General features: G+C 40.3%; 1 protein-coding gene across 1 annotated transcript in view; it reads left to right on the top strand.

Annotated features, from left to right (window-relative positions):
- Window positions 1-27,402, top strand: part of trpm3 (transient receptor potential cation channel, subfamily M, member 3) — a 122,705-nt gene that overhangs the window by 45,643 nt on the left and 49,660 nt on the right. The window contains exons 2-6 of the mRNA XM_034541983.1: window positions 14,497-14,576; window positions 16,200-16,401; window positions 17,609-17,822; window positions 19,489-19,613; window positions 20,344-20,515. Of these exons, the coding sequence (XP_034397874.1) occupies window positions 14,497-14,576; window positions 16,200-16,401; window positions 17,609-17,822; window positions 19,489-19,613; window positions 20,344-20,515 (793 nt within the window). The remainder of the gene's footprint in view (window positions 1-14,496; window positions 14,577-16,199; window positions 16,402-17,608; window positions 17,823-19,488; window positions 19,614-20,343; window positions 20,516-27,402) is intronic.

Below are 27,402 nucleotides of genomic sequence, written 5' to 3'. Positions count from 1 at the left end.
GCTGTAAGTTAACTAATAGAACTAAGCGTGGCAGAGTCATATACCGTTGTTGAGATATGTTCAGATTCTTTGACTGGACATCTGCGAGATTATATATATATATATATATATATATATATATATATATATATATATATATATATATATATATATATATATATATATATATATGTATTAATGTTCCCACCAGGCCTGTTGTTCTGCAGCTCTTTGTTGGTTGCAATGAGATTGATTTGCCATATCTATCAGCCCTAGTATATATGTCCCCCTATATACAGTCTATGCTACTAATGCAACACTTTCATGCACAAAACAAAATGCAGGGTTAGATAAGGGTTAATGTACCCTGGGAAAGACAGAGAGAGATTGTGAGAGTGACAATAGGATTAAGGCTCATGTTTCAGTAAAGAGGTTTGTGTCAGAGTAGCTTTGACCATTGATACATACTCGATAGACAATCTCTGCAAACACAGAAATAGTAGATCTGATTCACGGAAGAGTTTCTGGCTACAGGCCTCTCTGCAGGGAAATGTATATGTGTCACTGTCCTATACTCAATCTCCCAAACATGTATCTGAAAAATATATAGAAGTGAATAGAGAGAGTATCTATAAATCATCTTTGGGATATGGCTTTCTGTGTGTGTTTTGGAGGACCTTCAACTACTGTCAATCAATTCACAGTATGTGGACCAAATAAATGGACACACAACTTTTGTTATTCATTTGATCTACGATTGTAAAGATGATCTCCCATTAATATGCCATTAAAGGCATTTGCATGATACAAAAAAAGCACATTTATGACAGACAATTGATAAAGCAGTGATACAGCCATATTTTACTCACTTGTGACAGACAGTCCTATTAATAGTCAGACAGCTCAACCAACAGGTTAGCAAATCATAATACATGTGTTACTCTGTACTTTCAAGGTGGTAGTATAGCAAAAACTAAAAATAAGATTGTTGGAGACGCCGAGCATCTCGGGTTCGCAAATCTTAAAACAACTCCAGCAAGTTTAGCCTCCAGGAAAAACATAAGAACGTAAACTGGAAACATGAGACTCAAAAGACCCAATTTTATGTGACACGTCCATTTCTCTTTTTAGTCAGTAACATGATTAGCTCTCTGTCTCTCATCAGAGTTCATGGTTTTGGAGATATCACATGCAAGTCACATGTTTCAACCTTTACTTTTAGTGCCAGCTCCCTTGATAGCAATCAGTGTCACTTTCTAAATGCTGGGACACAGTGTAATGGGTCACTGTCCCTCCCGGGCTTGTCAGATATCACCTGTCATACAGAATCATGTGTGATTGAAAGAAGAATAGATAAACAGGAACAGCCTGATCCATTGTCACAGTTTCTCATTATCTTTCATTAATATTCATATTTTCTATATGACTTATATGTTTCCATAAGCCTGTCAGGGAAATGTTGTTAGGCAAATATGTAATTATTCTTTGTTACCTTTTTTTCCTGTGTGTGTGCTCCTGCTCGTAGTGTTGTATCAGTGTGCTCTGACGTAAATGGGCATGCTCCAGAGATCACCACTCCAGTTCTCAGCTATGCCTGAGGGGCTACGGGAGGGGGGCACAGGAAGCAAGGAAGGGGGGTGGGGGGTTCCCTCCTAGTTTCAGTATCCATGGTAACACCATCCTGCCCTGCCAGGATGTGTGTCAGTTGTGCTGAAATGGGCTGTAGAGAGGTAGAAGAGGAGAAAGAGGGATGGAGAGAAAAGAAAGGGTGGAGAATTTAGAAAAGATAATGGTGGAAGGTTAAAGGATGCTTATAAAGAAGGGAAACAAAGTGATATGGGGTAGATTATGGAGTTCATGTGAATGTTGGCATAAATGGACACATAGGGGAGACTTGAGTTGTTCATTGCACACGCACACACACAAACAAATACACACACACACACACACAAACACACACACCCTTCCAGCAGGGCCAACACTCGCACTATGCATTTTGGCTAGAGCTGTGACTTCCTTCCTCTCCCCACCTCTCTTCCTGTCTACCGCTCTGTGGATCCTGTCTCTCTTTCTCTCTCAATCGTGGGAGTCAGATGGAGATTACCAAGCCACCAAGCAGCTCATCGATTGAATAAAGGTTCTAGGGAGAGGCAGGTGAAGGAGGAGATCTACCATTCAATAAAGGCCTAATGGTTTGATTCTAGTACAGCGAGTAAATACAGAGAGTTGTATTTGTGTAGGTGTAATTAGGAAGCTCTGAGTATACTGTAGTTTCGATACTATAGTTTTTTTTCCTATATGTGTTTAGCTTTTGTGTGTGTGTTTGTGTGATGATAGTGAGAGTGTGCCAGAAGAGGAAACTTGCCAGCTGTTCCCGCTGTGATGGGAACAACAGGGAGACAGACAGAGAGAGAAATAGAGACAGATATTGTATATTTGTGTGACCACACTGTGATCGTGATAAATGGATTTAGATGATCATTTCTGCTTCAGCTCAGTAACCATGAATGAAAGTGTGTTGCCAAAATGAGAATGTTGAATGGAGGAAATAATGTTAAATTGTTTGGGATAGTTGGACAGAGAGACACTCTGCTTTCAAAAAGAAGTACTTTATCCTGCATTTATTTCATAACAGAGCATCTTTCTCTTCAGTGCCTTCATTTATTACAATTACATTCAAACTCTTTCATCAGAGTTATTGATCCCGAGACTATGCACCATTAGATCTCAACAGCTATCTATATCAAAGTATAAAAAAGGTCCCTCTGCTTCACAATACGTATTAGAGATGTCAGAAAACCATGTGACATGTCTAACTGCTGCCTGAAGAGCACTGGACATCCTCACAGCGAGAGTGTAAGATGTGCTAATGAAACCACATCTGAATCACTGTGTGACCGCTTGGCCGGGTGTGATATAAAAAATTAATAATTGGCCATGTACTCTTGACCTGAGAAATACATCCATCATAAATTGAGGAAAGAGACAAGAAAGAGTGAGATTTTGGAATGACAGTGAGATGTGGTATGGCGAGAACTGGCAGGGTCAAAGTCAGTCAATATGAGCCATAACGGCACAGATTAGATCATCTTTTTGTAGCTTTTTACAGAATCTGCAGAATGTCATTTTTTTCTTCTATTTCTGTCTTTTCAATATACACACACACATTCAAATTCTCTATCAGCTAGTCAGTGTATGGTGGAAGCACAAGAGGCAATTTCACAGCCCTCTACCTAACTAACTCAGCACCTGCAACTTCATTACAGTGCACTGGCACTGGTCTGCTACACACACACACACACACACAGACACACACACACACACACACACACACACACACACACGCACACACACACACAACTCAGCACAGTGTGCAACAGCTTGTGTTGTGCCCTTGAATTTGGCAATGATAATACGGACCAAGTCCGGTTGCCGGTGGTCTGGTAAAGAGCAAATCATTTTATAGAACAGCCAAAGCTGTAAAAATGAGGGAGGCCACAGGGCTGTACAGGTGAAGATACAGTTTGAAGATAAAAAGCACACAAAGAAAAAAACTAAATAAAATGTCACTAGCACATGTAACAGTACAATGGGTTACAAAGCCTTGTTGCCCAAATCTCCTTTTTGTTAGGCGATTTTAAATAGATCTGTTGTGCCCACTGACATCGGTTTCCACCGGATGGAGAAACAATCGACAAACCACAGCTTTGCAGACGGGTTTAAGAATGGTGACGTCATCTTCCTTCATAGTTAGCAAGCTACTTCGATGAACAATGTGACAGAAAAACTAATCTGTAAATAATGGAAATGACTCCGAAACCTACATATGTTTTAGGTCTTTATGAAAATGTTTTTGTTTTCTGCTCCAAGCAACTGCACAGCTAATGTTGGTTGATGTTGGGAGGGGAAAATAAAACAAAAGCCAAATGAAAAGGAAACTATAGTTTTGATAGTAAAACTGCCGGCTACAAATTATTCAGATAATGAAATTCTACTCAACAAAACATGTCCCAACACAATTTGAACAGCACCAAACACAATGGAAATCAATATGACACACAAAAAAACACAACACCCAAACTGCACAGCATATCTTAATGTTAACACATCTAACAACACTACCACTAGAAACACAACCTCTCTAGTTCTTCTTTCTCTTTCTTTCCTTCCTCTGACTTCACCTCCTACAGGCTACTCGACAGGTGTCACTCAAACCGCGGTGAACTAAAACACTGTGTGATCATTACTGACTGCGGTTCACTGGCTGGTTGCTCCCCTTGTCATTCACTGTGGCTAGTTGCCTCTCACTCTCTCTTTCACCACTTCTCTTTCTCCGCTGGCTTCTTGTTTCTTCTGATGTAAGGTTTCTCACTTTGCCCTCATCTTGACACACACATAATGGCTACAGCTTATCTCTCCTCAATGTCAGTCTATGTTGTCCCTTTCCCTTTTCTTCTCTCTCTCTCTCTCTGTACATCCACAGTTTTTCTATTACTAGTCCTTGATTGGTCCCTGATTTACCACAGATAGGTTCAGCTTGCTTTTCTTCTTTTTCTTCTATCTTCAGTCGTGTCCACTTCATCTTGACTTCAGATTTACTGTCTGTTCCTTGTCCTCTCTCCTGCCTCTCTCCTTACTCACCTCCAGGATTTTCTCTGTTTCACCAGGCAGACCCTCATGCCTCTCACACAAATTCACTGATACAACATACATCTTCCCACTTTCTCCCCTTCTCTCTCTCTCTCTGTCCCCCTTCGGTCTTTCTTCTCACCACCACCTCACCCACCTTCACCTCTCCCTCAAATATTATCTCTCCAACCATCTACCTCTGCCTCTATCTTCTCCACTCTCTGGCTAACCCCTTCCCTCCCCCTCATCTCCTTTCATGCTGACACCAGCCCCCCACCGCCAACCCCCCAAAGTGGGAACCTATCTCCCCCCCCCTCTGTCACAGGCAGAATGGCCATGCCAGTGTTGATTAGAGCCCGCATGGCCAGATGCTCAGCTAGGCTTAGCGCAGGCCTGTGGGAAAGAGAGCTGCTTATTCTAGCCTCAGGAGATGGATTGAAAACGACGGGAGCTAAAATAAGCAAGCATTCACTCATTACACTCAAACATTGAACACACCCGCACATGCACACTAGCACACTAGTAATCGCATATGAAGAAAATGCCCAAGCACACTGTAAAAAAGACACACTAAAACAAGTCTTGTCTTGATGTTGTGTGCTGAATTATTAGGTGGTAATTCACCCACTGTTGAAGAGAATTGATTTAGCAAAACAGCACATGGATGAATATAATATGTTCACTGTCATGCAATTAACTACAATGTCTTGTTCACCCTTTCAAGAACTGAGTAAAACAGTTCCTGATACCAGTGCTCTCATTTTCTCAAATGTAACGTACGTGTAGCCCACTGCATTGAACTCATTGTGAGGGTTTGAAAAAGGTCAATTGAGGCCAGAGATCGCACAAGCACCAAAGTCAGTCGCTGGCCGGCCATACCTGGGTGAATGTGACTGAAAGTAAAAATGTTCTAATGACATTGACAAAGAAGGTGTATTTTTTGTAGATCGGTAAAGTCTGACCCCAATCTGCATAAATAAATGCCTTTATATCGCTGTTTAAATAAAAAAGTTTTAGTTTTTAATTTCTTTGAACATTTGACTCCCACACACAGCCATGCTGTTTCTTTTCTCTCACTCTCCCCGTTTCTTTATTTTTTATATTTCTATTCACCATTCTCACATAACTTCCCCACAGGATTTATGTCAGTCTCTATTTATCCTTTTTATATTAGGCTCTGATTTACAATTACTTGCCGAGGACGTTACTCGCAGCGAAGAAATGCACTTAGGTCTTTTTCATAGAAATCCATCAATATATGAAATGTTGAAGGGGCAGTTTTTTTTTTCAGGGGTATATACTATTTCAATTACATTTCATATAAATCAAGCATACAATATACATAGCTGGATTAAATAAAACTGCTACCTCAAGGATTTTACTCCACACTTTATATTTCATAGGACATGATATGGCTGTAGCCGAACCCATAAATTATATATAAATCACTTCATAAACCTGAGTGCAACCTGCTGTAAAGACCAACGCAGATTAACAGAAATCTCATTCCAGATCATTTCAGTGAAGGTCTCTTTCAGGCCATTGAGTTGAACAGTCAGACACAGATAACTAGTCACTGATCTGGTCATTGATGTTGAGAATAATTAACCCAAACTTAAGATTTATAGCATATTATGTTATCAAGTTTTCATCTGTTAAATGGTTCTATATCTTTATTAAATAATTCTGTAAATTGTCCCTCAAATCTGCTCCATACATTTCTTTGAAATGAAGCACTCAGAAAGGGAGAAGAGCCAATCTGCTGAGGTGCTTTGTTAACCATTTTTTTTGATGACACAATACCTGCTGCTAAGCGCTAAAAAAACACATTGAGAGTCTTGTTATTCAGCAGCTTACGTTTGCACGGGGTGCATTTTGTATTATGTTTAAAACATTGAATCCCAGTGGCACTGAACAAATTAAAGGATTTGAATACATTCTCCTTGAGTATCTTTAGAGCTTATTAATGTTTGTAATTTAACTGAGCTGTATTTAGAATATGGTTGTTACATGGTTCTAATCGGACGACATAGCGAGCATGATGAAATTGTTGGCAATTGCCTCAAGAGTCTTCACTCAATAATTACTCTTTCTGTCACTGGTATTATTAAAAGTATGAACATTGTTAGTAGTGCTGTTTACCTTAAATGTATGTGACACTTCATAAATAATAGAGGTGAGACATTAGTTTGGGCTGCATAGGTGTTGTCTTGTGTGTTGACCAATTTGCTGCTGTCCTGCAGACTGAGGGACAGCTGCTGAATAGAAGAAAAGGTTGTTTTGGATTGAGGCTTTTCTCCAGTGGAACACACCAAACAAGAACCCCCATTCTGCACCGGGTTATCTTGTGTATAGGACATTTTTCAATGTTGTTCAATAGAAGAGTGGACAAGATCAGTTTAATAGTTAGTACTGGTCTGTGTTGTGTATTTGCCCTTTTTGAAATGTCCTTACAGTCTGTCAGACAACAGAAGAGCTGCTGAATAGGGGTGGGAGCTGTTGGTTTGGACTTGAGGTCTTTATGCATCAAAAGATTTTACCCAAAAAGACTGAGAATGGTACTACCTGTAGCCAAACTAGACCTGTCTGTTATCTGGTAGCTAGGACCCGGACCGAACCTGGACGGTAGACCCAGACTTGATCGGCACAGATTTCACAGCTGTAAAGAATAGCCTTCTCCCCTGTACCTGGCTGTGACGCAAATAATCCATCCTCCTTGCCAAGAAAGTTTTGAAAATAATTTTTCTCTTGCTGATTGAAACAGCATGGCTAATCTTACTCAATTTACAAGTCCACTTGCTGTCATAGCGACGGATGACAAAAGGGACTTGTTTAGACTCAGCTTTGCAGTTTACTGCTGCTAACGTTAGCACTGCTATCAAATGTGCCCCTCCGAATCTGACCTCTGCCCTGTGACTCTTCACCCCCCGAGTAGGGGCACTTGTGACACGCAGGTGTTTGTGTGTGTGTGTGTGTGTGTGTGTGTGTGAGAGAGAGAGAGAGAGAGAGAGAGAGAGAGAGAGAGAGAGAGAGAGAGAGAGAGACTACCCTCCAGGAAGATAAACTCAGTGTTTGCGTGTGTTCAAGTCAGTGAGTGCTATTCCACTTGCATAAGTGGTTCTTCTCCTTGACAAGATTGCATTTAAAGGCAATGACCTCATCCTTAATGCAAGCAGTAACTACACGGTGCTGGGATTGGCCTTTGCAAGTCTGGAATAAGCATTGAGTCACAATCTTGTGTTGTTTTGCAATGCATTGACTTACCCATGATGGCTACCTTGTGAAGGTCACAGTATATAATAGTGTCCATCTCTTGGGTTACATGGTGTGCATGGTTGCTGTATGGGGGTTACAAATGGACTTGATGGAGGAGAAAGACACCTACGAGAGAAGGGATACACAGAGATGGATCGAGGCACTCAGAGTGACATTAAGAGAAGATAAGTCTGCAATGGCCAGGCCAAAACTAAACCAAAACTCTGCATCCTAATCTTAGAAACACTTTGACTGCTGGGTTGTAGACTGATCATCAGTACTGCCATTGGTAAGGCTTCAGATTTACTCAAGTCTGAACTGATAGAGTTTACCATCTACATATTCTACACATCCCAAACATTACATCTGGATTTATTCATTGCATAAAACTATCACGATCACTTCCTCTGCGATGGGAGAGGACAGATCAAATGACCTCTGCTGAGATGCTCATGTCATCCATTAGGGGGTACATGTATTTATTTGTGTCAAGGAACATCATTTACACAAAATGTAATATGCGTCAGCGTTCATACTCATTTGACAAATTGCAACAGTTCACAGCAATGATCACGCTGATGTCTAATAATCCTGTTGTAAAGGAGAGCACATACACATCAAGACAGACGGCATCTTTGTGTGTGAAATTGTAATACTGACACCAGCCTGCACCAGAAAAGAGACGCTTTTATACTGAAAAATGTACCGCAATATACTGTGTTTTTCTGTCGCTCATCCAAATGCTATTACGACAAGTGGCTTGTATGTTCATCATTAACTTGTCTCAACGCAAACCATAACGCTGTAACCCCACTGTACACAACCAGACTCTCCCATTGCTTATCGGAAGCATACTGGGAAACCTACGATACAGAACAAGTCGATTGTTTGGTGGAGCAGTGGGAGGGTTGATTGTAGGACAAGCCGACATCTGGACAGGACGGATGTGAGTTTATGTGAATTGGTCGATACAGTGGGGCTCCGTTGTTACAGTTAAGCCAGCTTTTGATGTTACACTTTCAAGTTTTAACTTCACTGGCAGAAAAACCATACTTTACTATATACCAATATCAAAAAGAACCTGCATTTCAGTTTATGTTGTTTGCTTGCAGCTGGCAGCAGAATTGTCTTCCTACCAGTGTTTATACATTTATACAATATCGGTCCACTCTGCTGTGTCTGATTGCACTTTTGTAGACATAACCGATATGTTGCTAAGTAGTTCTGACTAAACAGTAGATTCATTTGGTCACAGGGGACTGATCTGATCTGCTTTTCTATTAACATAATGTTTGAAATGCTTGGCTATCATTAGCAAGACAAATAAAAGCTTGTAGCAGTACTGCCCACACTTTCTGAATTGCTAAAAAATGCTCTTGTGCTTCCATGAACTGAATTTTCCGCGACTATTAAAAATGATAGTACAGTTTTCGCAGACATAAAAAACTGTATTTTATAGGGCAAATAGAGTGTAAATTCAACAAAACAAAGGTGTCCTCTCCATATAGGGATACTTGTGTGTTTCCTCTATCTGCAACACAGTCTGTTAGTGTGCATTTTAGTGTGTACCTACAGGCAACAATCAAGTGAATAAGTAGAATTTATGACCTTAGTGTCCTCACTGTTTGCTCATATGTATGCATTTATTTGTTTGTGTGTTTGTCTGTGTATGTCTTTGTTTAGCTTATAATATGTGCACACACCTAACTCTGGTGCCTTGTAGCATCTGGACTGTCTGGACTCCTTTAAGCACCTCTGAGTCTTTCATTACCCTTAATAAATTAGCTTTCCTTCACACTGAATCTGGGGCATTCGCTTTCATTTACATTTTGTTGTTGGTGTATGTTTTAAATTAAGATGGATTACAGTTTTTGGAAAGTACATTCTCTTTCCTTACTGTGGTTTTTCAGCTTGTTAGACTTCATTTAGTTCAGATTACAGTCTTATGTGCCAGTTTCCCCCACTGCTCCTGCTAATTAAACCTGGTCTGTATTATGAACAGGTCCGTTAATCCGTTTGATGAACACAGATAGGAAACTGCCCTTGTACTATTAAAAAAAAAGAGCAGGAAAACTGCAAATGCAACAGCAAAAACCCACGTACACGAGTGTGTGTGTGTGTGTCATGTAGGACAAAATAAGGACGATGAGCAGGCTATGTGAATGTCATGTTGCTCCAATAGGCTCTCTTGCATTCAGACAGAAATGTGGCTGAAGGAGTAGAAGCACTCTCTCTCTGCCTCCCTCGCTCCATCGATTTTTTTCTGTCTCTCTCACACACGCACACACACATGCGCTCACACACACACACACACACACACACACACACACACACACACACACACACACACACATATACACATAATCCACCTCAGAGCTTGACAGTACACCTTTCATTTTAATCTAAATCAGGAGAGGTGCTCGTGAAAAGTGGAGCATCAGGTAATTCTCTAGTCACACTGTTTCTGACAGCCATCGGTTAACACTATTTGTTGGCGTTTCAGGGCTCTCTTGCTGTGTATGTTCAGCACCATGAACACACACATGCACGCACGCATGCACGCACACACACATGCACACGCACACACTCGCGCACACACATACCAGCGGTGCTAATAGTCCCAGAGAAGACCAGTTGACAGTTGACTGAGAGGTGGCCTGATCAAGGTAACTCTGATCAGTTTTGTTAAGTGATCTTAATTTTAAGCCGCTCATTCAACCTTTTTGAAGGGAAGGCCACACTAATGCAGCCCATCACATAATACAGGTGAGTCATAAAAAGAAGACTTCTGTCACAGTTTTGGTTTGATAAATCTTTTAACGACTTGAGGATTTTTCACCAAGATTTTTGGTAGTTGTTAGATTTGTATTTAAACTTTACTCCATTTGTGGAAATCAATCTCTGTTTTTGCCACTTTTCATTTGTTACTGCTATTGATATTTGTGTATGTCATGCAGTGTTTTGTGTTTGAGATAAAGGAGTCTTGTGTCAGTGGTAGTACATTCTGAGAAAACGTCTATTTTCTAACGTAACTATTTCTGGTCTTTATGTTGTTCTTATTTCATCTGTTTGTTTTAAGATGAATGATTTCTTAAAACACCAGCCTACAGCAAAAATCCAATACCGTCTAATTGTACCACAAATCAAAGGTTGTTTGTTTTTTAATTTCAAATTTGTCGTATAAAAACTTGTTTTACTTTAAAAAAAAATACTCACCCAAAAAACGTGTCCTCATCCTAGAGCATCCTAATTCATCTTTCATCAATTTGTTCACTGTCTACTGACATTGATTGTTAACACATTCGAGAATGTCTGATGTGTAAAGTCAAAGAGAAGATGCACTTCAGAAAGGGAAGCAGTTGTGTCTCTTTTTTTACTGAGACGGCAGTAAAACAAAATGCAATGCAGTGCAATAGAAAAGGTGATTATTTAGATTAAATCACTTTTTGCAAGAGATGTACTGGAACATGAAATGGAGATTGCCAGTAAGAACAGTATATCGCCGTTGTTAAATGTAAATAAATTATTGTCAAGAAAATTAATATTTAAATGAAAAACATGCTTATGTAAAAGTGCTACAAGCTACCTTTATCTCTTTATAAAAGCTGAGTCAATCATATTTGTAAAAAGGAAAAGCAAAAAAAAAAGGGAGAGGAAAAAGGACAGTGCAAAGGAATTGGGCTGTTGATTGGATATGGTTCCCAATTCAGCTCCCTGCCAGTGCCAATAAGAAGAGGGAGATACAACCACAAAGAAGGGGAAGAGAGGTGGAGGAGTTTGATTGTTATGGAGTCAAGACCCCGAACCGGTTGTCAGATGCTGCTCACTTGCTGCACAGTCACTCCTCACACGCACACAAACACACGGCGGGTGTGTGTGAGTGAGTGTGTCTCGGTGATAAATCTTAATTACACAATGGACTGCAGGCCATGTGTCATCTCATCATACCATGACAAATCTCATGAGCAGCACTCGAGAGCGTGAGAGGAAGAGCGAGAGAGTGAGTGAAAAAATGTGCACACCATATCTATACAGAAAATAAGCAGAATTGAGGCAGCACAAAAGATTGATTGTAAAGGAAAGTAAATATTTTTCCTTGGGTGAAACCGGGATCCTTTTTTAAGGCTTTGATTCAAGAACATAAAAGGCTTTTTGTGTTGCGTGACTGTTTAAAAAAGAAAGTTGGTGCTTTAGCCTTTGTAATACTAATCAAATCTATAAAAAAAATACTGCAGTTGCCACCATTGAGTGGATCTAGTCCCAGGATGAACTGGCGGATGAATACACAGTTTCTAGCATGTCGGGGAAAGAATGGGGCTGGGGGCGTTTCTGTGGCCCTCTGAGTCATAGTGGCCAGGGTGAGCTCTAAAAGCAGCCCCCCAGCCCCCCAGAGGAATGGTTAATCGTGGGAAGTCTGGTGTTAGGGTAAGTGGGCCTGTGTGTAGGCTGAGCCTGTTTGTGGCCAGTTGCAGTGGGTTTTGGCATGCCGTGGTGTGACAGGGCCAGTCAGGCGGATGCGGCGTGTGTTGTTGTAGCCGTGGCGGTGGGGAAAGCCTAGTACAAGCAGCTCTCAGCTCTGCTGGCTGGGAGAAAAGCCGGGGCAGCTTTTCCAGAATCCAAAGCAAAAAAAAACAGCTCTGTCCTTTTGTTTTCACGTCTGTTGTGTTCCCTCTGCTGTGGGTTTGGCGAGTCCGGTCTGTGTGTCCTCCTGGTTGTGTCTGACTGTCCCGCTATAACATTCGGTCCTATTCTGGACCCTTGGGTTGTGCTGCGTCGCGACAAAATCTGCCACAGACATAGTCCACTTCCTGGAATGGTGGTGTCATCCCAGGAAGTGTAACCTTTGAACCGCAAAGCGCTGACCAGCCAGTTGTAAATGGCAGAGAGTAACATTCTCCTATGTATTGTATGTAATACACAGCTGTTTTGGATGAACTGAATTGTATTTCCGATATTGTTCTGTAGTGCAGGGACACATAACCATTTGATCGAGGCGTGATGACTGATGGGTCAAGTTGGACCAAGTCGGTTCCAGTCTGGGTCTATTGGCAGCAGGTTCAGCCCCCATCCTTTCTGAATTTAGAATATCTCCACTGTTCTTTATGCTCATAAGCAATGTTTATAGTATGAATGACACAAGTAAACTGTCTTTTTATGAATCCGTTTTTATTTTGGGATATTAACACGTTAGAATTTGTATGTTCAGGATTTCAGTGGTATCCTATCGAAGCAAATCTAATCATAGTCCACCAATCCTCCGTGTGTTGTCTAGTCATTTACTTAGTCATTTAGTATGTGGTCTTTTCTAGCTGTTGGCTTTATTGTATCAATACCGTAACTATGTGTGATCTTCCAATGGTATGTAGGAATAACTGTAGTTGATTTATTTCCTCTTGTCAAACCTAAATAAACCGTCTCTTAACAGTACTATAGGTGACATTTTATAACGTTTTTTTTCTTCTTTTAAGCAAGAAACACATGCCCATTCCTGCCCTTCAGTGTACTGCTTTTTTAAACTGTCCAATAAAGGACAAGTCTGAGCAAGCAGGTTACAACTAAAATATATATATATATATATAAAATTAAAAAGATGGGACACTTCTCCTGCCTATTGTAGTATAGTCCCCCTTTTATATAAAACAAGCATATGCTGTTATCAGAAAGCTCTGGATAGTTTCCTTTCTTATTATCTCTGAGAAGGGTTTCCCATGGCAAACATTGATCCTTGTTGATATGTACCAAGTGTTCATGCATGTGGAGACACCTTGGTGTTGAATCCTGTGCTATAACTTAGGCTCTCTCTGTGTCTTTGTTGTCCTATCTTATGCAGGATTATTCAGGCTCTCTGTCACTCAGACCGGCAGCATCTGCGACTGCAGAGCACCACGGTTTCACAAATACACCATTTGCTTAGCTGCATTATTCCTTGAAAGTCTCTGTCCTGAACAGAATATAAGAACCAAAAGGAACGCTTTCAGTATAGAAAACACATGCACACATTTGCTCATATACACACACATACACTCAGACGGCTGCACATAAGAGTATTTAAGGACTGGAACCCTGACATAATGTACTGTCTGACTGCATTTAACATCCACTTTCTCCTTCCTGGCTCTTCATCTCATCCAGTTTGGGCTGCAGTCACTTAATAACATAAACCATTTCTGTCACAGTGTCTTCAGCGTTTGAATTATACGTGAGGGACTGTGCCTCTGCTGTGTGTGTGGGGGGTTTGTGTATGTATGCCATTGCAGTGCTGTGCTTTCTGTTCTTAAACCAGGCTTGCATGTAAAATTGCTGATTTTATTACATTTTGTAATAAGTACTTAACAGACATACATGAGGCCCAACATTTCATTGTGGCTGCTCAGTTTGCCAACCTGCGCTGCTGCATGCAGAGAAATAGGACCGTAGGAGAAAAAGTCTTTATATTACAAACCTCAGACAATGACAGAAGGACAAAGAAACAAAAAACACTTTATTTTAGAGTGAACTCTTGAGTCAAACACAAGTCTGTTTATAAGTCCAGCATGCTTCTCTCTGCCTATCTGCTACCACTCCTGCAGGCTCAGGTCACAGCTCCATTATCTGTCAAAGACTCACTGATTTCTTCTGTCTTCATTTCTGCAGGCACAGAAATCGTGGATAGAAAGAGCATTCAGCAAGAGAGAATGTGTTCATATCATAGTGAGCGCCAAAGACCCCCATAGGTAAGTAATAATGTGAAGGAAATGGGAAAATATGAATGCATTACCTGTAAAGTACATTGTTCTTAGTTACAGAAAGTATTTTTTGTTTTGAGGCTAAAGAAAGTATATGTATTTAGGATTAAGCTGCTTGATATTTTGCTATACAAGCTACAATACCTTAATAAGTGACTTAGCCAATGTGACCTCACATCGCATATTAAGAGCCCTATTTCACTACTGACCTTTCAAACATGCCTCAGAGTAATATCACGCTGGCCTCTATTTGCATCACAGTTAGATGCTCTACACTAATGAGCTAAAATTCTGACATTACACATGTTAAAACCACAAATGTGAAACTTTTCATCATTTTAAAAGGTTAATAATTCAAGCAACACTCAAGATTGAGCCCACAGGTGTATTCTACAGTACAGCAATGTGTAACTGTGAAAGTAGTTAGGATATATAATAATACTTAAACACAATTGTAATGATAAAAGCACTTCAACCAAATGTGATGTAGTTTAGAGAGAGACACTTCTGCACTCATTATCTCAAACGCTTCTCATTCTGCTCCGCAAAGTCACTTTCACACCTCAGCTGAGACAAGTCTGATTACACACACACACACACACACACACACACACACACACGCACACACAGGAAATGGCTAATAACTAATATAACTTGAGGAAAGTGGGTGGAAGCCAGAAGGCGGGGAAAAAGATGTTCCTCAAGATCAAATCAATGTGTCTCTTTTTAGTATAAGGCTCAGGGAGGCAAAGTGTCTTTGGTAAGAGATGACGGTAACATGAAGTGACGATCAAAGCCTCCTGACTTCCTTTCCTCCCAGGGCTCCCACTCCATCCTCTCAGGTTAAAACACAAAATATGAAAGCAGCATTTAGTACATCTGAATAGGCATGTTGGGTAGGAATACTACAATTCATATAACTGTCATTCTGCTAACTCCTTTAGTTGCTGAAAGGGAGAAGGAAAGGGAGAGGAGAACATCAGGGAGCAGAAAACAAAAAGAGACAGAACCAATAAAAGATTGCAGGGGGCTACAGATCCTTCTCCTTCGCTCCTCCCAATCAGGAGATGAAAGTCAGATGACAAGCTGTCATTTCGTCATTGCCCACCTCTTGCTGTTAAGCACATGACTATGGCAGCTCTCAAGCTTTTTCTCACTATCTCTCGGTCATACACAACCTCTCTCTACCAGTCTCTCCCTCTTTTTCTTTCTTGATACTACAGTAGCTTCTCTTGGGGCTCTGGCTTTTCAAGATTTCAGCTATTTTCTGTGAAGAACTGTGTATTTACCAATCTTACATGGCAGGTCTTAATGCTCAATTACAATTTCCCCCCAGATCTGATTTTTCTGACTCGACTGTTCACAGTGATGTTTGAAGTGACCCATATCTGATATCAGTGTAAACTCATCTTTGCCCTGAAATGCCTCACATGCACCTAATTAATATCACACACATGGGGGATTGCACATTGGTCCAACAATACACATCCGAGTGACTGCCAGACTCCGTTAACATATTTTTAAATTTGGCCCATGACACATGAGAGTAAATACATCGGATTTTGCCACATTTGCATGTCATTTGAACGTGACATGCATTTCTCCTCTCAGGTGCTGTTGTGGTCGTCTGATTGGTCAGCATGTGGGCTTGCCTCCAGGTATATCAACGAGTCAGAATGATAAGGCAGACCGGTTGGCCAAGAATGACAGCCTGTTGGAGAAGTGGTCGATCTGCAAACACACACAGCTCAGCCCCACTGATGCTTTCGGCACCATTGAGTTCCAGGGAGGAGGACACTCCAACAAAGCCATGGTGACTCTCATAACAAATCTTCTGTGTCGCATTTTGTCCGTGTCCCTGTTCAAACCTTGCTTCTCGGCCAACAAGAACAGAACAACCTGACAGTTTTACACAAACATACACATCCTAACAACCAGTTGTCTCTGTAAATGTCTGAGGTTTTGACCTCAGATGGAAGTGCTCCCTTTGGTGAACGGTAAGGTGGGGTTTTGAAAATAGTACAGTGTATTCGGGAGATCTATCAGTTATCAAAGATAGAGTAGGCCGAGTGGTCCTCGCTGAGTATTCTGTGAGAGTGGGATTGTAAAAACTGTCCTCAGCTGCAGTTTGACAGCACACAGGTTCAGAGAAGACTTGTCTGACTGAGATTCATTCTGCTCTTGGTCTGGATGGCACAGTTATACCAGCGTTGGGAAAATGGTTGAATATATTTATGATTGGCAAGATTTTCCGGCAATTAAAACATTTCATACGTAGTCCAAATGCAAATTATTATAATGAAGACTTCTCTCGAGTCTTTGTGTCGCGTTCTGATCCAGCTTCTCTTCCAGGCACACTGTAATACTCAAATTTAAAGGTGTCACACATGTGCAATAAAATGCATCATATCATGACTGAACAAAAGAAATCGAATGCGTGTAATTATATATAATCATTGATTTAAAAGCGGCATGTCAAGACTATGGCAGATAAATTTGTGCCTGATTAATCCATCCATTCCAAAAGTACTTTAGTCTGATTGTGTATATTATTCACACTTACTCCATCTATGATTACCATGATGACAGAATCACATCACACATGCTATAGCATTCAGGGGATTCAGATGATTGAGCCTGCTGAACTATGTCGGATATATTCCCAGTGTTAAATAATTCATCCAGACACATGTCAGGTTGAGTGTCTGGGGGTGGACTAGATAGATAAACAGATGCTCTATAATGCATATGGTTCTCCAATCACAGCAAACATCTGTTCAACACTGTTGTCAATACTGCCTAAAAAATGAAAGCCATACACTCGGGCAGGTCTGCTGATTCATGTGATATTTTTCCTGTTCATGATGTTGCCTTGCTTTCACATTGAATGCTTGTGGTGTATGTGTATGCGTGTGTTCCTGTTTATGTCTCAGGCACATGCAGACTTCAAGTCACCATGTGCCTGAGGGTGATGCCGGTGCGCTACTCTGTTACACTGACACATGCCCCACTGTTTTCAGTACGTGCGAGTGTCTTATGACACAAAGCCTGACCTGCTGCTACACCTGATGACCAAGGAGTGGCAGCTGGATCTGCCCAAGCTGCTCATCTCAGTCCACGGGGGCCTGCAGAACTTTGAATTACAGCCCAAACTCAAACAGGTCTTTGGCAAAGGGCTCATTAAGGCTGCCATGACAACGGGAGCCTGGATCTTCACCGGCGGAGTCAACACAGGTGAAGTACAGGACTCACACGCAGCTTGTTTTGAGAATTACTGGAAAACTATCTGTACTATAGTAAAAGGTGTGCTATCTGTTTGCATGTTTGTGTACATATTTCTGTGCAGTGTAAAAAAAAAAGTTTTATCAGCAATGTGCAGCCTCACTTTTTATACAAAATAATTGACTATGCAGTTGTGCTAGGAGTATAAAGAGTATATTAAAATAGTCTTTATAAGTTATCAACTATTAAATAACCATTTGTAAAGCCCCTCATGGCTGTAAAGATCACTACCAAGGGGTTATTTTAAGTATATTAAGTGCACTCAATTACACACAATTATACCTGCTGACACTAATAATTAGACCAGACAAGTGAAGGAGAACTCTCAGGGAGTCTAGACTGCTTATTTTATGGCTTGAAGAAGGCAAAGAGGCAATAAGAGCCTATCAGGAATGTACAGTATACTTTTCAAGGAGTGGTATTTCTACTTAAAGTAACATAGAAATTTCCCTATTAAGAGTATTGAAGAATCAAGGTTGTGGAGAAGATCAGCTTAAGGCTCTTCGGCCTGAGGAGCTCTCTTTTCAGAAATATTGAGTAGCTGATAAATTTGGCCTGTAGAAGGATTTACTGTATGAGGAGCTCAGTGGACTGGATCATGAGCATAATAGGTGGAAGTCTGAACGTGTAAAGTCCAGTAAGAAACAGAAACGGCAACAAGTGATTTGTTAACAGTGTTTGAGGCAAAAAATACGATTGGTAAACATTAATATGGTGACACATGAAAGCACATGGCTTATGCATAGATATATGGCTTTATCATGCATATGGTAAGTAGCTACCTGAGTGATACTATGTTTCAGAGCTTGTTAAACTATTAATAGTTGTGGGAAGTCACAAAATTGGTAAATTATTTGCTGCTCTTGTTGCACATATTTCTGGAAGTGTAGTATCTTGAAAGGTATCAATGATTACTATACATAGATATTAAAATGAATGGCCATGTTGCAAAATGTATGTTTTTACATTACTGGGAATGGATTGGACTACATATTTGTTTCTTAGTTTTACCTTTGGACTTTTTTTCAATGCTCTGTCACTTTGTTTGTTCACTGTTTGCATTGTTCTTGTATTATTTACAGGTTACCTGCATTAAATATAGCATGCTTTGAATAAAGACAAAGATGGGAGATGAGATGAGATTGATGGAAAGAATTGATACACCGTTGGATGCAGTGGAGAGCTCACACTTGAATACATAAATAAATAAAAAGTAAAATGTAGTGACACAATGGGTTCTAAGGCAAGAAAGAGGGAGACCTGAATAATGGGGGTAGAGACAGAATGAATGTCAGCAGGAGAGACGGTACAAGATATCCTCCAGGTCTGACTGCTGCTTCCCTGAGGACAACAACTATAGGCCTGAAGCTACGACCCGTTTGTGTTTGAAGCTGTGTGTGTATGTGCATGTGTTTGTGTGTGCATTTGTTTGTGTGTGTGTGAGTGTATTCAAATTGGCTGCCCTCACCCTGCACCTCATATATCTTGTTTATCTTTCACAGCAGATTGTAACATTATCTAAGTTTACACTGTGTATTGATTTTGACAAAAACTGATTTGGTTATTTTTGTCTCCGTCCTTCTCACTAACACTCTGTAACATTTATGCACACACACAGGAGTGATTCGCCATGTTGGTGATGCATTGAAAGACCACGCCTCCAAGTCAAGGGGGAAGATCTGCACCATTGGCATTGCTCCGTGGGGCATTGTAGAAAATCAAGAGGATCTTGTTGGCAAAGATGTAAGTCTCTGAGAATAAATAAACAGAACAATATGATATGTTAGGTTTCAGAGCGGGTGCTTGCATGCTGGTTTGCATGAATCAGTTGCATGAAACAGTTGCCGCATCCTGTAAATGGCAGTTAACGGTTTATTAGCTGAGATGCTGAGTAAGCCAATCCAATCTGTGATAAACACACCTTTTAAAGTGAGTTGGACAGCTAGCGGAAGACTCATTGAAATCTCTGCAATCAATATTATGTTATAGTTAAAATTGTATCAGAATGTCCTACTGAACAAATCAAGCAGAGAAGATTAATGTTGGTAGCTGCAATGAGATCATTGAGTACTCATGCTCTTTTTGCATGCTTGATTGATCTCAACTGTACGCCTAATGACCAGATGAGTTTACCTCAGATTTTCAGGGGCTTCTCCACTTGACCAAATCCAAGCTTTAGAGAATATGAATAATGTTAAATGTTCAGCTTCTAGTGTAACAGTACAATACATGTGCAGTAGCTATTTAAAATACAATGGTCTGTTAAGAACAAAACACCCATCTTTCATCACACTGAAAACATCTCTCTCCTTAAATGTTGATGTCTGATTTTAAACACAAAGGGTTAAATATCCTGACTTTTAGTCCTAAGAAAGGGTCAAGCCCTGAAAGGGCGAATTCCATATCTCCCATTGTGCAACCAGTACCGTCTCTATTACCGTGTAACTGTTCAATTTCATCATTTCCCGGACAGGTGGTGCGTCCCTACCAGACCATGTCCAACCCCATGAGCAAGTTGACGGTTCTAAACAGTCTCCACTCCCACTTCATCCTGGCAGACAATGGCACCACGGGAAAGTACGGCCCTGAGGTCAAGCTACGACGTCAGCTGGAGAAACACATCTCCCTGCAAAAGATCAACACACGTGAGTGGAATTTACCGTTATATAAGCAATGGGCTTGAAGTCGATATATAATACACTTAATACAATAGTGCCAAAACACAAACTCACCAAGCTGTCTGCTTGCTTAGTAGTCGTTGAGTGGCGGCTAAGTACATCAGTGTGTGAACTGGTAGTTCCATTAGCTGTTGGCCAAACACACCATCCAAAACATTAACAATGTGCAAACTGTTTCCACGCCACTGTGTCTCTGTTTAGGGTCACGATGCTCTCAGCTGTGTTATCACTAGCGGCCCCTGCTGGCCGGGATGCCGGTTAAGACGAGTTAGTGAGGAGTAAGCAGGAGTAAGCAAGTCAATGGTAGTATAAAACTTTTAAAAGAAGGTGTTTTGGGAAAGTGTGAGTCACAGCAACCTCAAGAGGTCCTTAAGCATGAAGCCACAACTGGGCACCCAAAATATTATGTAGTTTACTTCAGCAGAATGCAAGATTTGTCGCACACACAGCTAAACACATAACTTCAAGAAAATAAATAATATCCTTTTTACTAGCAAAGGTTAACACTTACAATAACTATGGTAGTTGGTGTCAAGTCGAGTAAACAGTTGTGTTGTCAACTGGTTTACTTTTAACCGATTTGCTGTTTGCTGACTTCACTCTGTGTGTTTGCGTGTAGTTGAAGAACACAGAGAGCAGAAGAGATTCTGCACCGCGCTAATAAATTACCCCAAAATGTTAAATAGTAGCAATATAAGAACGTTGGAGCTTATCATTACTCTAGTCTTTAATAATTTAGCACCGGTGCCCGTTTATTATCAGGTTTCGGTTCCAATCTGTAATGGCTACTGATCTACTTTAGTCACGGTGTGTGATAATAGCATAATGACACTGTAATGCTTGTTTTTATTGATGGCACCACTCTGGGTTAATTAGGTTCAAACTCTATTTTATAGCTGCAACCAGACTAAAATGATCATTACTGGCAAAATACTGAAAACATGCTTTCAGACAGCGTATTTTTAGCCAGCTGTGATATAACTTCATGAGCCTTTGAAACCGTCCCTCCCTTCAGGAGGGTTTTATTTTTTCTTTCAAAGCTTCCTGACAGCTCAGATGAACTCTTTCCTCAAATGAGCCTGCTTGATATTCCTTGTCTCTTGTTCTGGGCTGCTGCACCAAGTTAACACAAGCACAGAGGTACTGATCAGCACACGGTCAACAGCTGCACATGTTTATTTACACATATACTGTACTGCAGACAACAGCAGACAACAACTACATGAAGTTGTAATATGTAAACACACCTAAAGGACTGAAAGGTGCATCAGATGTTTGTATTTGATACTCGATAGTACAAATCAGAACATGGTACACTGGAGGATTTTAAAACCACTAGCTCTCCATCACATATATCAAAACGGCCTAATATTTTATTTATTTTGTATATGTTGACAGACATTATTACACACTGCTGTTGAAACTCAAAAGAATCTCACTCTATGATGTGTCTTTGTGCAGCTCTCCATGCCTTCATTTTAAAACAGATTGCATCAAAGGCATACTATGCTCGTAAAAGGCGCAGGTGTTTATGTATTGCGCGTACTGTATAATGTTGTGCATTTGTGTCTGCACATGCACATATTTGCCTTTTGTGTCGAGTGTTCATGCACTGTTGAGTCCCTGTCACATTGTATTTCTCAGTTTTCAATTTCCACATTATACCTTAGCTAGAAACCAAATGGATTTGAATGAATACAAATGCATTTCTCTGTCTTTTTCTCTCTCTCTCACACCCCGTCACAAACAACAACACACGCACACACAAACCTCCCTGAAACCCTTTAAATACATTTACTCAATACCCTCTCATTGTTAAGAACGTGTCGGGAACAAACCTGAGTCAGAGAAATTTTGTTTGGGGCCATGATTTGTTATTACCGTCTTTTGTTGTCAACATAAATGCGTTTTATAATAATTTCCTCAGGGTTTGGGGGACATGAATGTAGACATTTTAACATCAATGCTTATTTGAAAACTGAGGGTGTCAGGAGATAGATGCTTGGAATGGATACATGGTTCCAAGTGTCGAGAGCAATATCATGACTCAAATCGTATCTTTGTCATCACCATTTTATTTCACTGTCAGACCTATAACTGATGTTTACTGATCCAGACTTTATAAGAGTATGTTATATGTCACTCAGGATTAAGTGGGCTTTTGTTTCTCCACCACCCACCACCGTATTCCTCCTGACCCATTGTCTCTGGGTATTTAGGAAATGTCCCTGGGGTATTTCCTCCTTGTGCATCATCCAGTCATGTGACCTATGGACTTCCCTTTGTCATCCTATGCCTGGACTCATACAAAAGGGGCTGGGAAGGCAAAGGGACGCCCAGTCGTCATACAAGCAGCTAACCATCCATATGATGGGAATGTATTGCGCCATCCCTGCTTTATCCATCATCTGAGCATATATCTAGATTGAGCACTAATACTTCCTGGGATCTATTAATTATACAAGCTGATTACTGTGTGTGTTGTGTATCTACTGTTGTTCATAGCACAGAGCTATCACTCTGACACTGACCTCCTTAACCTCAGCAGTGTCTAGGCTTACATTGATAACCAGCTTCAACTGTATAACGTGCGAGTCAGGTTAACAAAAGTTGCCTCTTGAGGTGAAGTCCTGTATCAGCCAAAATGGATCCATAGTACTAAATAATACTAATCACAATTGTTCCATTAACTGTTCTTATATAGTATGACGCCATTTTGGATCTGTGACCTGAATCAAAACAAGTTTACTAACTTATTTTTTCTTGGAACTGTTTTGAAATTATATTGAGCATTTGATGAATCTAGCTATTGCTTTTTTTAGGGAATTCATAATTTTTGTAGTTGGTAAATTTATCTTAACCCTATTTTTAAGTTAATTAAAGAGCACCACACTGTTTATAACCACTTGTTGAGTATGACCAAAGCAAAGTGTTTGAGAAGTGTGTAAAATGTCTATGCATTGTCTGTTGCATAGACCAATAAAACATCAAAGTGTGGGAGCTGCACATATACACACTCAATAATACATTTAATAATTATTCATTTTTGCATGGCTGTAAAATTTGTGGCTAATTTTAAGCATCTTAACCTGGAAAGAAATGCCACTAGCACAGCTGCAACTCTGAAGTTTTTTATATCAACGAAGGGACATCTTTACTCCCAAAAGAGGTTAAAGGAGTTAAACACACTATTGACAAACTGTGGTATCAATGTCGCAACAATTTTAATGCACTGATTTTCATGTAAATGTACAGTCCCATTGTGGGATTACTGTATGTGTCTGTGTACACAGTACATTAAATACATTTATATTTCACTTACTCATTCACCGCTGAAGGGTTGGCAGTCAAGGAGCATTTCTTAATTTGATTATCTGTCCACGGTCAATCAAGGAGTGCATCAATTTACCTCACAGAAGAACTCCTGTGGGATCCAACAGTAGCCTGAGGTCCTGTCAAGGAAAGAAGGATAAAGAAAGTAAAAAGGGGAAAAAGCTGTTAAATTTGAATGGCCTAACATGTGTGTTGCGGACCACATGTAACCACAAGCTTTTTTTTTATCTTAACGCACACGTCACACGCACTGCACACAAACACAAGATGAAAGAAGTGTGGTGGATAGATATGTGTAATCTCCCCCTGTGGTATTTTTGTGATGTCTGGGCAATCCTGTAGCTAATCCTACTGTGCCTGTGTGCAATTTTCCATGCAACGGCTCACCATGTGAGTGCCGGAAATGCTATAGCAATCAAATTGGCTCCACAATATAACACAGTTTTTAAATGTGGGAGTCAGTTGTATATTGGTCTGACTACGCTCTAGATATAGCTTTGATATTGCAAACAATGTCTTAACAAATATTCTAGGTCATGATACTTTAACTGATCCCTAACCACTTTATGATTTTCTTTTGCCAAAAGATATTTTTGGTTATTTTTCACATTGCACATTTCCATGTCCAGTTATGGCAGCACCATTGGCACCTGTCAAATCTCATCATTGGAGCACAGTTGGGCAGTTCCTAAACCTCCTAACACCACATTTGGTGACAAGACCTGTGTATTCCGTCTGCATACCTCCAGTCTCTACTGTATATTTGATGTTGTATAAGGTGTCGCCTCATGGGTTTGGTACTCTCTTCAGTGGAAAGTGGACAGGACTATTAAAGGAACAGCACTGGTGGTAAACAAATTAAATGGCTTCAGAAAGGAAACTGGGGTTTGGAGGCTATAAATGTGGTGGATGGATTGGAGCCCGCACATTCACACACTCTCTCGTGTCATGGCTCTCGTGACTTGTTCAGCCAGACGTAGTCAGAGATGCCGAAGCTATTGAGCCTGGATAACCGTGACAAGGATTCAGCTTCGGCAGCATAGCACAGAGTACTGTACACAGAGGGTCAGAGGTTATGACCAGTGATCATGAACATTGCATAATCATATACACATTGTCAATTTAAAATATGGTTGCTCATCCCAAGACACTGTTTTATAGTGTGTGAGGGCACATATACACAGAAACATATTTCCTGATGAACCCCTTCTTCCCATCTCCTGAAGCTAGCAGGTATTGTAAAAGTAAAAAAATCAATAAAATGATTGGCACCATTCAACACAGCTCACTCAGCCACTGCATGGCTCTTTTGTTACGTTTCCATGTGCCTATAAAGCTTTTTAATCACACACCTGCCTCAGAGAAATGACAAGTACAAGAGGAAGAAAGGAGAGTGAGAAAATAAAGACAGAAAAAGGGATTGAGTGTGAGCCGAGGGAGAAGAGAATAATATAAAGCGCAAAGAAAGTGTGATGCAGCTGTGGAGGATGCAGGCAGTGAGATGACATATTACCTTGAGGTGTCTTCATTGAAACACCAGGAGGAAACATTGAAAAGGCAGCAGAGTAAGGACATCTATTTTTTCTAATATAAATAGAATCCCTTGCATCTTATTCACGTACACATTGCTGTATTTTTTGCACATGTGAAAATCTTAAATTGGATTTACATGCCAGGCCCAAAGAGGAAAACAATTTGTGCAAGTTTAGATAAAGTCTGCAAAAATGAATGAGGCACCTTGAGTGTGCCCTTGTCTAGTTCCCTTAAATTACATGGAATATTAAAATGGCTGCATAAGTGCTTTGTAAATTGAATGTGTGTGTAGGTCTAGGCTTGTGTCCATTTTAACTCTGTGTCTACTGAGTCACCTTCACCGACCCTCCTATAGCAAGGTTTTCATTAATCACAGCAAGTAAAAGATGAAGTAGCTCTAGTAATTGAATGCAGAAGCCATAAGGCCTTGCGTTGCAGATTAGCCATGACATTGTGACCTCCACTGTGAAGCAGCCCATACAAGATATTGAATTATTATTATTGGTACATGGGAAAGTCAATAGGGTATATGTAATGGAAGATTTACTCCGAATCAGGAATGAAGAATTAAGTCTCTGAATCAAAGTTGTCTTTTCCGTTTATTGCTTGCAAGGGTTTATTGTATGTGACAGACACCCAAGAGAGTCTGTGACAAGATTTTTTTCAACACCGTAAAAGTCACACCCATATTTATACAGAGGGAGAGTGACGCCCTGTTCCATAGTACATGAACACACAACTAATCAGAAAACAGTTCCTGTTCTCTGCAGAGTTAGCATATTCCTCACAAACAAAATGCAATCAACTCTTATCTTTGATGTACTCGGTCTCAAAACAGAGGCCTCTCAAGACAGTGGCCCATTGTATATTCCTGCCCTGTGACCCTACACTTCCTGCTTACATCGGCATCTGACTTTTATTAGACACAAACAATTCTCCATGCAATTTCTGCTTCTACTTTTGCTAATAAGCAATGCTATATTTTACCATAACAGTAGTAATACTCTTTCTTTTAACCACTATGCATGCCAGATTAGATAAAGCTAATACCTCCCCTTCCTTGTGCCGTCCAACTGTATGACCAACTGGATTACTTGGTGGCTCTTAATCTTTGACACATATCAAAAAGTTAAATTTTCAGTTTGAATCTGACTTAGAGATGTATCCAAAAAGCAAAAATAACAGGTAAAGCTTCGGAATTGTGCTGTAAAAAAAATAATATTTGAAAGCCATTTAGATGTTTACAAGGTGATGAAGATCTTAACACAATCCATACTATGAGTCATAAAAACTGATATAAAATTTTCGTGAGTCCCGTGGTCGGTGGTTTTGGTCCCAGTGGTGGTGCTGCACCGATGTTTAAATCAGTGGCGCTGAACCGACCCAGTGGGAGTTGCTCAGTAGATGAAACATTTGCGGGCAAGTGAGAACAAGCGTACGGAGCCGGCATGGGGACAGAAAAAGTCATCTCCGATAAGGTGTGTTCGTGCACAAACGGACAAAAAAAAAGACAAACATGAACTGCCGGAGTGTTCAACACTGTGCTGGAGAGATAACAGAGCCAGGTACACTCTGAGATATGAAGGTGACAACTAGAACCCTGAATTGCTGATGTGCTTCAGCGTAACTCGCAACAATCAACCTTTTTAAAACTCATGCTTTCAACAATCTCGTTCTTTCAAAACAGGTACTTTGGATGAAAAGGGCTCTTAATAGAACACTTAGTGTTGAGAAGGTCAGAGATGTACCTGTAGATGACTTGTGTACACTATTTAACAATTAATTAAGTCTCGACAAAAAGCAATTTTTTTTCCTCTATATTTATTTCCCTGTTATGAAACTTTTTTTCTTCTTTTTTATACTAACTGTTTCTTCATATTTGTGACAAACACCATTTTAACTGTGATTATGTACAATAAACCTGACTTTCTGCATTTCTAAAGGTTCACAGAGTCCAAACAAGGTGCCATATTTACAACTACTCTGAC

This window comes from Cyclopterus lumpus, chromosome 9, assembly GCF_009769545.1.
Source record: "Cyclopterus lumpus isolate fCycLum1 chromosome 9, fCycLum1.pri, whole genome shotgun sequence".
Taxonomy (NCBI): domain Eukaryota; kingdom Metazoa; phylum Chordata; class Actinopteri; order Perciformes; family Cyclopteridae; genus Cyclopterus; species Cyclopterus lumpus.
This window is presented reverse-complemented; position numbering and strand designations above follow the sequence as displayed.